General features: G+C 34.3%; 1 protein-coding gene across 1 annotated transcript; it reads left to right on the forward strand.

The window, feature by feature from the left end:
- Nucleotides 1-612: 612 nt before the first annotated feature.
- On the forward strand, nucleotides 613-11,999 carry LOC108735179 (E3 ubiquitin-protein ligase MYCBP2-like; the record flags this gene model as incomplete). Its single annotated transcript, XM_025977443.1, has 15 exons — nucleotides 613-719; nucleotides 793-1,459; nucleotides 2,585-2,902; nucleotides 4,112-4,279; nucleotides 4,339-4,557; nucleotides 4,620-4,791; nucleotides 5,814-6,014; nucleotides 6,076-6,228; nucleotides 7,470-7,752; nucleotides 8,362-8,572; nucleotides 8,706-8,895; nucleotides 11,167-11,315; nucleotides 11,379-11,552; nucleotides 11,615-11,879; nucleotides 11,944-11,999. Coding segments are annotated over exons 1-15 (3,294 nt in total), but the record flags the coding sequence as incomplete, so codon positions are not given.
- Nucleotides 12,000-12,006: the final 7 nt, after the last annotated feature.

Consider the following 12,006-nt stretch of genomic DNA (forward strand, 5'->3'; position numbering starts at 1 on the left):
AAACAGTTTTTATTTATTATTTTCTGTTTATTCTGCTTTTTTTTAATTTGGTGTTGCTTTTGAGCACTTGCAATTAGTGAAGTCTTTATTTTTATGTTTTTAATACTAAATGCACATTAAAATACATATAAAGTATATGACTGATGTAATAAATGTATAGAAATTATTTCTTTAAATTACAGCAACAATTTGAATAACTTTTTGTTTGACAAAATCAGAAATAAGTATAAATAACTTTGTGAAATATACCGCGTATCGTATAAATCAAATCGATATGGATACTGCTAGCGCCATCTTGCATTCAGTTTTAAAACACAAGTCCTAATTAATACATAAATTAATCGGATTTTATTGATGTTGGCGTCATCTAACGGCGATGGCTTTAAATGCAGGTGTTGTTAAGAAAGGTTGTTTGTTTAAAAAATTTTAAATTTAAATTCGAAAACAAAAACAAATTAATAGATAATTCACATGCAATGTATTTTGGAAATCCACTGCGCATGTTTTATGTAAATAACTCGTGAAATAATGTTAACACTAACATATGAGATCGTATAATAGCTTGATGAATCATCCCCTTAGCAAATCGATATCTCTAACGTGACCCTCCATTCATGCCGAAACTCACCCTCGCAAAAGTACAAAATCAACATGCTGCCAGAGCACGATTTCAGCCAAAGTTTTCATGATATGTACCGAGTTTATTCGGAAAATTTAAAGTGCGTATCAACCCGTCTAAAATGTTTAATTTTAAGAACGTGTTAACCGGTACAAGTGTTATTGTTGTTTCAGGAAAAGGCGAGACCTTAAGAAGGAGCGGAAAAAATGTACTAAAATCAAACAGAAGTCAAAGTTTGAGCTCTCGTGCGACAATGATTTCCATTCTCCGCCAGAAATCGAATTGCCAAACAATCCATCAGCTTTTGCCGTGTATGCTTCGGTACGTTTGGCGGTACTCGACCGATGGATGCGGCAAGCAAATCAAGAATATCTTCAGAGCAGCTGTGTGGCCACTTTACACGATCGCAATAACGAAATGGACAGCGATACAGAAGATAATTCTCAAACAAGTTCCACTTATGTACCGGTTAAAGTTTCCAAAATAGTCGGTTTTGGACTAAGATCAGTTTTTGAACTTATAAAAGAAAGCAGATCCTCGCATCCTTCTCTTTGTTCAAAAGCTCTTTCGGCACTTTTAGATGTTCTGCAAGGACAATGTCCTGAAGGGTTGAAATCCGAGCCAGTCGAGGTAATTGATCCTCTTTTCGAACTTCTACTTGATTTAGCTACATTACACGGACCAGAGAGTTCTGTAGCAAATGACGGAACTCATCTGACAGCAATAGCATGTTCCTGTTTATTGTCTTTAGTCGTGGTAAGAGGAAACACTGGAAAATTCTTATCTGCCACAGCAGCACTCTTGATGTGTCCAAGAGCACTTGCACTTCAAAATGTAAAAGTGAGTATCTAACGATTCTAAACTTGGGCTTAAGCAATGTCTTTGGTATGGGAATCCTAAATGCCAAACCATTTTTATTGCAAAACTATCTTTTCTTGATTTACTAATGGATGTTAACGATTTAGAGTCGTACATTTACTTATCTTGATCTAAAATCAAAAGCATCAAAAGTCATGCAATATGAAGGAAAGTATAATATAGCAGAAACTTTCTTTTTGTTGTTATTGATAAGGAGTAGTAAATAAAAATTCTTTGAGCGTCATGTCGCAACAATATGGAGGGGCATAAATTGGGCTCTGGTCTAATTGACCCACTCTGTAGCTCTAACGATATTTTGATGACATTTTGTTGTTTGGGTAAACTTTGGATATGAACATAGTCTCAAAGAATTACTATAAGTTTTACTGTATAAGTTAATGAAAACCATGACAGAGGCTTGTAAGCTACTTAAGTAAATTTTTTCAAACAGTATTTGTTTGAGTTGAATTTGCTTTTGATAACGTATGTGGCGGAATCCCGCCGAAGGCTCTTTTGCTTACATACTTCAATATTAAAAGACTGCTTTTCTATATACAATTTATTTACACTATTTACACAAAATGATTGGGTTTGTACTATACACAAGGTAACTTAAAATTGAATTAAAAAAATTCTTGGCATTTACTTGCATTGAATCAATTTTAGGCCTTGAATAAAATTTGACTTTAATTGGTGTAGTTCAACTGGAATCTCTATTGAATTTTGTTGTCCAGGACTTAAATAGTCTGCACAAAAACAGGAAACGACCATAGAAAGTAAAACGGACCCCTTGGTCAACGCTTTGGTTGTTGCTATGCACCCTTCAGGTACCCAGAGAAAGCCAGACGTGACGTAGTTAGCGAATGAGATTTTCCCAACGTTTGATACCTGAAGGGTGTAATATAGAGGCCCCAAAGCTGTTTGTATGCCCAATTGGATGTTAAATATTGGTAACAGAAATCATAACATACAGATATATACGAAAAATAAATACAAACTAAAACCACGATTGAAAATATACAAATAAGGAAACATATCGACACCGAACACTGCTTTTTTTTCTTGTTTTGTGGATGCTCCGATATTTTCACTAAATTATTTTCGTAGATGCCAGCTGTTTTAACATCTTTACAACGAAGTATCCAAAGTGTGTTATTGGGAAAGGTTGCAAGACCTGATTGGTTAACTTGTGGTGTTCCCAACAATTCAAAAATTGATAGTTTTATTGCAGCAATCCCCTCTGAAGTTCATAGTTCGCCCCTCGCCTTAAAATCTCTTGCCAGTGATGGACAGTACCTGTATTTATTTACCAACAAAGGACTGTTCAAAATTGGTTCGGGCTATGGAGGAACTATAAAGGGACACGTTTATTTTTATAAACCGGATTTTTATCCAAACGATAAAGGAACACTTGTATTTTGTGGGGTAAGGGTTACATTTGATAATAAAAAACGTATTATAAAGCTTATTTTTATTTTTATTTTTGTAGTTCACATTTGTATTGCAGTTATTTAATTAAACAGTTTTTATTTATTATTTTCTATTTATTCTGCTTTTTTTTAATTTGGTGTTGCTTTTGAGCACTTGCAATTAGTGAAGTCTTTATTTTTATGTTTTTAATACTAAATGCACATTAAAATACATATATGAACCTAAACAATAAATCTATAACAATAAATTATTGTTAACATACTAAACTAATGCCACCTAAATAAATTATATGATTATAATTAAATGAAGTCAACTGCATAATGAATTTTTTAGTTAAAGAAAATAATTTATACTTTGAAACGAAACGATAAATTTCTATTTTAAATGCTTTTGGTTAATTAATTTAATAGAAACCAGTTAAAACGACAACGATTGTATAAATTGAAATTAATAATTGTTAATTGCAGTTTCGTTTTCCAAATGTAATAAACATTTATATACATGCTTGATATACAGTAAAGATGAAACAAATCATTTTAAATTAGTATTTAACCACAAATTTGAAGTATTTTCTTCATTTAATACAATTGGGAATTAAATTAAACTTTATCGAAATGCGAGTCTAATCAAAAATTACTGATCAAAGGAGTCTAAAATGGCAAACCAAAATCCGAAAATCAAACCACTTGAGGCTGTAGTAAAAAAAAATCAATAAATATATTACAAAAAAGTCAACAGATTGCGATTTCGGTCTTATTAGATCTCATCAGCACGCCATAGGCAGTCTCTACGAACCACTGATCAAGTCGATATAATAATGTAAGACAGGCCTTTTCCTTGAATGTCAGAAACTTTTTTAGAATCCCAAGAATATTTACCTCACGGTTAATAATCAAAAAATTTCTTAAGGAACAATAAAGTGATTTATGTAAGGAATAATAATTGTTTAAAAGTTTCTCCTTATCTCATTCCATTTTTCCATTATCCAATTTTAATATTCTGCAAATATTTCGACCTCCCAAGTCTTTGTCATTGTAACTCGTGTTGACAAAGACTTATTTAGTCGATCACAATCTAATGAATTTTAGTTTCCCTGAGTTTACAATTTGATTCAGTTCTCTTTCTGGATAATTATTAGAAAAATATGTGTAACAATTCGTTAAACGATTGACAAAAATATTAAATACATGTTCCATCCACTAGGAAAATCTATATCTAAAGTTAATTGGAAGAAGAGGTGGAGAATTCCTAACAGTAGAAAGACAAGGTTTACTCATTTGTGGCTCACTCCCTTTACACAGCCGAGACTCCGTTAGTTCCGTTATTTTTTCTGACGGAGAATATTTAGGTACCATTTCTCCTACCAAAGACGTGAGTACCAACCACTTAAATTAACCAAATTCAGTTACCAAACTATTCGACTATTTAAGGATGGTTTTGTGGTAAGAACACTGAATCCGAATTCCATACCAGCATCCCTAGTGAACGAACTTCCCTTAAAATTAGCCCATAGATGTGTGGAAATTCTTGGAACTGCTCCATTTGAAGAAGATGGCGCTTCTCAAGTAGTTAACACTGGAACTGATGATGAAATTGCGTCTATCTGCGCAGGAAAAGAATTTGGATTGATTAGGACTTCGTCAGGAAAAGTATAACTTTATATGTTTAATGATGGCATTGGAATTGTTTTAAATTTTATTTCTGTAATAAGGTTTTGTACTGCGGTAAAGCTTCTTCGCTTGGTATTAAACAAACTCGTATAAGAAATGGGAAATGGTCTGAATTAGTTCTGACAAAGGCACCCAAAGTGACACACGTTGCTGTGGGTCACGATGGTTTGCATGCTATTCTGTTGACTGAAGATGGATCCGTGTTTTTTGCAGGTATTTCATCAAGCTTCAAATATTTTTAAAAACCCTTGCAAGCTATGTACTTTTTATGTTTAATACTAAGATCCATCTGCTTATAAAAAACGTAAATGTTTTATGGGAAACACATCAAAATTAATGATGTAAATTACTTGTAATCATTAGCAATTTCTTCGAATTTCTTTTATATTCTAATGAAATATGATTGATAATATAGCCCAAGATAACAAAGATAAGATGGTTCATTTTCTTTTGCGAAAAACTTTTGAGTTTTTCTACGAAATAGTATTCATTGTCCTTTTCATCATCATCGTAAGGTCGTCAGTCCTAAGGCTGGTTGTACACGCACCTCCACTCCTACCTATTCTGAGCTAATCTTCGCATTTTTCTAAAACTAGAACAACCCACATCCTTAACTATTTGCGAACAATAATTTATTCTAGGTCTATCTATCTGCTTTATATCCCAATACTCCTTCCTAACGTACCTATCTGACTTCCTAAATACCTAAAATCAGCCACTTTTTCTAATTTTTCGTTTCCTATCTTTCTATTCGCTCTTTCCCTATTTTTTCTTCCCTTGCATACCAGTATTTTGTTTTACTTTTATTTTTTTTTCATACAATATTGTTTTGTCAACACCTCTTCCATTTTATTTAAAGCTATATCTAACTTCTCCCTGTTAGATGCTAATACTGCTATATCATCTGCAAATCTAAGCATACTAATTCCTACAGTTGTACCGTCTTTAATAAGGTTGATCGCGTCTTCTACAAACTAAGTATCACTCTTCAATCTCTGTAACTCATGCCTACATTTTTAAGTATGTTTAACATTTTATCCCATTTAACATTGTCAGAAGCTTTTTCTAAATATACGAATCCTATGTAAGCACTCTTTACTTTCTCTATCGTTTCTCTATTACTACCCGTAAAGCTAGAAAGGCTTAACAATATATAATAATTCAATTCAATAATTATGAAAATCTAACGCAAAGGAAATTATGCATATTTAGTTGCATGTCTTATTGTAATTTAGGGACTGCCAGGCGAGGTGAAGATGGAGACCAAAACAAAATTCGACGCCAACCAAAACCAACGAAACCAAAGAAAATGATAAAAGTCGACGGACATTTTGTAGTATACGCAGCTTGTAACAGCGGCTCGACAGCTCTTGTAACAAGAGATGGAGAACTTCTAATGTTTGGAAAAGACAACTCTCACACAGATCATTCTACAGGTTTCAAAAGCATTTCGCAATTTAACTAGGGGCACTATAAGAATTTTTTATGGTGTTTTAGGCTTAGTTTGTAACTTGAAAGGAGAATTTATAGTACAAGTTGCTTTAGGAAAAGCTCACGCGGTTGTCCTTACCAGCAAAGGACAGGTTTACACTTTTGGAATTAATAACAAGTATCAATGTGGAAGGGATTTTGTGGCAAGTGCTCGAGAAGGTACGAATAATAAGTTGCATTTTTTCGTCCTTGATAATTTAAGGACGCTGCAAGTAAATTCTTTTTGACTAGACGAAGACAATTTTATTGTACAAGTAGGTTTCATACCTGTACATCTTCTGATACATGTTTTCAATCCTAATAAACTTAGGAGCATGTAGATGGTATCATGCGAGCATATATCCTGCCATATCAAAAAGCTTCAAAGATGACAGCTAAGTTGGGCTTCAGAACAGTATAAGTTCTTGATCATTGTCATACTTGCCGTAGGTGAATTACTGCCGATTTATTTAGATTAACGTGAGAATTCTTATCCACCACAGCCACCTTGGGTGAGGGATTGTCATACGTTTAATCAGGGCACGAAGACTCAAGCTATCATTACCAGTTTTATCTAGGAGATGAACAATACCCCTGGAATTCTTTGGTGTGGACGTTCTTGTCTAATCGCTACCAGGCTTAGCAGGTTTAGCACCCTTGTGGATATACGCCGTTCACCCGTCAAGCTACATCTCCTCCCTCTCAGCGAGGGAGATGTACTTAACCATTACCACTATAAGTCCAACCTCAAACGGGCGGACAATCAGAAATATTTTCAACCTAGAGTTCCCGGGTCTCCCGTAGTACTAGTCAGATATTCGAGGGACTATTCTCCCTCTCAGTAAGATTCCTTACACTCCGGCACCGGTAAACTATTTAGGGTTTATTGGATCGTAACCTTTTTCTGACCCTTGACACGCTTGTTACATTGGCGAACCTCTTCCATACTTCTTTATTATAAGGATTCGACCTTTTCACTCATTTCGGGGAAGCAGTGCTGACAACCTTAGTTTTAAGGTCCACAGGCAGCCTCTGTAAATCGTCTTCTATATGAGATCCAATTGGATCGAAATCACAAGCCAAAATTATTGACCAAGAACTTATAATGTTCTTGTTAATTTGGTATCACATATATACTTCGCGTTGTCGATTCAATTGAAGACTTAAGTAAAGCCCTGCCTAACGTGAAATAGTCTGGTTAACGGCAGATATCAGTAGATGGCGATAAACTCTCATAAACAGATATTATATTAACTTGCTTGTTGAGTGAAGCTTTTTTTCACTTTTGTTTATGATTATTTCATACCAATATCTCCTTAAACAGGATATTTGAAATACATGAGGTTCAGGTTGTTTTTGATTATCATCTGACTTCGCCATTCGAAATTGTCGAAAGTACATCAGTTAATATATTAATACAGGTAATGCTTCCAATATCACTGCGATGGAGACTGGTGGAACTAGTCACGATGAGCAGGAAGTGTATGAGGACTTGGAGGAAGTTGTTAATCAGGAGGATGTAGAAAATAGGCCCAGCAGTTCGGATAGTAATAACGCAGAGTGTTCAAGTAGAGACCACATGTGTCCTCCGGGAGTTCATCAATGGAAGCACGACATGTGCATGGTGTGCACAGTCTGTAGAGAATGTACTGGCTATTCAATAAGCTGCTTATCATCGATGAGACCTGACAGGAAACCTGGACAGTAAGGAAGTTGTTAACTTTTTGGTAGACCGATTATAAGCACCAATTTTTCCAAATTCCTTTACCTAAAGTTGCGAATGTTTGACTCCCTCAAAAAGTTTGAGACTAAAGGGGTTCCACTCATTCCTAGCCTCCTCTCGACGGCCCTATTCATTGAATATTTCTTAAAAATAGTGGCAAAAAACACTTGAAGAAAGTTCACAATGATTTTATTTATTTTACTCTGCGTATATTTTACCTTGATAGAGTATATTATATTTTAATTTAATATTTCTTATCTCGTACGTACTCTAACTGTAATGCTAGACCATTGTTTAGAATTCGGATGAACACCGGTTCAATTCCGGGTCTGCTGTTGTGGCCTGGATCATTTAAGCAAATGGGGCAGTAATATTTTATAAATAAAGTCTTTTTGATCTCTTATGTCTGTCTGTCCATTACATTTGCCTCTCCTCAATCACCTCCCACCCGTTTCCACAATTCCCAAAAGGTTGAAGAAGGTCTTCCCCATATCTTTCGGATTTGCGTTAGATGGTATGATGGGAAGACTACCCGTCCACCAGCGTTAATAGCTGGTGGGAATGAAGTACACGCAAAAGTTTTTTTGTAGAGAATGCGGGTGTGGGGAAGGAGATAGTGGATGTGCCGTTTGTGGTTGTTGTCGTATATGCGCCCATGAAAATATCGATAATTCTGAATTGGCAATCCTTGGACCAAGTGGTGCAGCAGATTTATCAGGAATGATGAGACTCGACGTTATTTTTCGAGATAAAGTTAAGGAACTTCTACCTAGTCGACAAAAAGTCAAAATGCAAGATCCGGTAGGTGTAGACATGATTGAAATAAGGATTAAAATTTCTCTGTTCACATTTTTTTTTAAATGCTTAAATTAGGCAAGTGTATTAGATACCTGTCATTGCATTCCATGAAAATTTTTTGTTGTTTTTATATTAGATATATCAGTTGCAGACTAGAACGGATGATAGAAAAAGTAGAGGTAGAAAATCAATTGCAGGACCAAGTCGTCAGATTATGCCGAAGTTGAAATCAATAAGATCGTCCCCTGTTCTTATGCCTATTCCAAGTACACCAGTACATCGAGCAAATCCCACTGCAGCTGCCACAAGGCAAAATAGTTTAACTGGTAAATATTGGATTGATTTAATTGTCACTCTGTAATAATCTAATAATCTTAACGATAAACAAAAATAACACTACTTTGCTTATTATAGACCTTATTTTTTTAGCGTTAATGAAACGCACAATTAACTATAAAGGTATTTTTTAATACAAAGGCAGTTGTTCAGGTTGACATGTTGAATTCTGATCAAGGTTATTGTCGCAGAACTGTAGAGGAACTAACTATAATATTAAAGATGAAGTATTACCAAGTCTAAAAAGTAGGAGTTAATTGTTAGAAAGAAAAATAAGGGAGGATCTAGAAGTGGTTAAACTAAGTTAGGAAACTAACAAGAAGGTTGTGAAATCTGGAATAATTATTACTCAGAAATACAGCGAAAGGACGTAAATCCAAAAGTACCGAAGTAATCTATCATGAAAATGTAATTAAGGAGTTAGAATATTAGACGTCATGCGGCTAGCAACTGAAACTGAAATGTTATCAGGTTTTTAGTGAAGTATAGAAATGTGAACAAAAGAAATTACATTAGAGTATAGAACAGTAATGAAAGCCCTAGACAAAAACTTTCAGTCTCTCAGAGTCTTTCAGCGTCTCCGAGAGCATCTCTCACAGTCTTTCACAGTCTCTCAGTTATTGTCTAGGTGTTTTTATGGATCTCTCACAGTCTCTGTATGAGAGACTCGAACGATAAAATTGTTAATTTACAGATTCCAGTCTCTCGTTCAGAGATTTGAGTCTCTCGTTCAGAAACTGGATACGAAATGAGGATCTCTCTATGAACGACTCGAATCTCTCGTTCAGAGACGTTAAACAGTTTTTTGGAGTATCTCGACAGTCTCTCTCAGCGACACCTGAGAGACTCGATAAGAGACGGAGGCTCGAATCTCGCTTTCAGAGACTGAGAGACTGAACATTTTTATCTCGGGAGAACAAAAGGTAGGAATGTTTTTGTAAGAATGTGCATATTTACGAATAAACCAAATTTACCTGAACGTATTCAAAAGGATTATTTACAAAATTAAACATATATACATAAATACTAATATATATGGATNAATATGTACAAAATTTAATCAAAATGTAATGAAAGATAATATCGCCACATTTTCAAAATTCATTACTACAGATTTAGATAAATTGTAGATACCTATTGTCATTATCAAACGGATGATTTAAAAAAAAAAGAATAAATAATACACATGTGTAATATATAGGTATTTATTTATATTTATTTTAAGATTATCGCAGTTATTCAATGAATAAGCGGTAATTCCAAATTAAATATGAATAAATACCTACTACATTTGGTTGTTTCTATTAATTCCATTTGAATCATCCGTTTGATAATGATAATGCAGTTTGTCGAAACTATAGTAAGGAATTTTAAAACAAAAATGATAATAAAAATTATTCTGTTTTGATTGCCTACATCACAGCACACTGATGCAGTGGATGCTCAAACCTAACAGCTCTTACATTTTAATCAAATAATTTAGGATAATTACTTACTAGCTAGACAAAGTTGCTAACGTGATTTGGTAATATGGACCAACAATGTAAAGAATTCTCTTATTAAATAATAAATAATATCCAAGCAATTTAATCAAGTAAAAAAAAAACAATCTACGAGAAGTCACCTTAGATTTAACTACTACCAAAAGATCTCTTTCTGGTTGAAAAATTGTTTATCCAGTCTACTGCTGTTGGGGTTATAAAAGACCTCATTATCCCAGCAATTGAAGCGTTCAACGAAAGAAAAAATAACCATTAGGAATGTTTGCTAGCTTGACGCAATCAAACAATGAAGTTTTCTGAAACTGAATGATAAAAATAAATTAGTCAGATTTAAAGAACATTTATTTCACCACCCATTAAGAGAACTGAGTTGGGAAGTTATTGACATTAAAAATATGAAAAATAGAAAAATAGTAGAAAATAATCCCTATCTTAAAAAGTCGTGTTGTTGAAACTTCTAACCTAATGGCTTATTCAATTAACTTCTTCTTAGTAACGTGGTTCCAAATCATCACTTACTTTTTTCAAGTTGAGATATTACCTTAGAATGTTTTAATAAATGAACGATAATATAATTTGACTCCACTTCGGCGAAAATGTACATACTCATTGACGAATGATTAAAAATTGTAATAGTAACCTAATCATTACAATTTTCATCTACATGTTTATTTAATGGGTGGTTTCTCGTTATTTCGTCATTGTTTCCGTTGCTCAATGGCAAATACAAGATTTATGAACACGAGTATTTAATTTCAGGTAAAGATCAAACAGGATCCGACATTGAAAGGGACACAAACCGTATAACATCCCTTCCTCCAGCAAAAATTCAGTTACCATGTAACAGTCCCATTATTCAGATAGCTTGCGGTTTGCATCATAGCGTTCTCTTGTTACAAAATGGACAGGTAATGAATTCAATAACCATTTCTTCACTCTATATGTTACGTTTTATAACTTTTCTTTACAAGGTTTATAGCTTTGGATCAAATCAGTTTGGTCAGTTGGGATGTGGAGATATCCTTACAAAATCTAATATACAATTAGTCAGGCTTCCGTGCAGTGCAGTCCAAATTGCAGCAGGGAGCAACCACACTGTTGTTCTAACAGCAAAAGGGGAAGTTTACACTTTCGGCAATTATCAGGTCAAAAATTCTTGCAATCGCTTTCCACTTTCGTAAATCTAAAGGGTCGTTTATTTTTACAGAAGGGTCAACTAGGCAGATTTCCACCACCCACTTCTCCCCAAGATGTTAATCAACCTGGTCAAAGCCACGCTTCCAGATATCGTGATCTCAAATGTCCATGGTATGCAATACCAACACCTATACCCAACATAGGTTCCAGATACGGTCGAAGAGCGACATGGATTGGCGCTTCAGGAGATCAAACATTTTTAAAAATTGACGAGAGTCTCATCAATTCCGTCAGTTTAGCCAAATCAACAGTTACGGCCAACAAAAGTTGCATAGGTGAAAATCTACCAATTTTAATTAAAAAAAGCTTTACTATTTTAAAAATTATTGTATTTGTCAGTTCTTCTCCCTAATCAGCATGAAAACGGCACAAACTTCAAATGCCTTTTGATCAATAAAAGGG

The sequence above is a fragment of the Agrilus planipennis genome, unplaced genomic scaffold (assembly GCF_000699045.2).
Source record: "Agrilus planipennis isolate EAB-ADULT unplaced genomic scaffold, Apla_2.0 scaffold27, whole genome shotgun sequence".
In the NCBI taxonomy this organism is placed as follows: Eukaryota; Metazoa; Arthropoda; class Insecta; order Coleoptera; family Buprestidae; genus Agrilus; species Agrilus planipennis.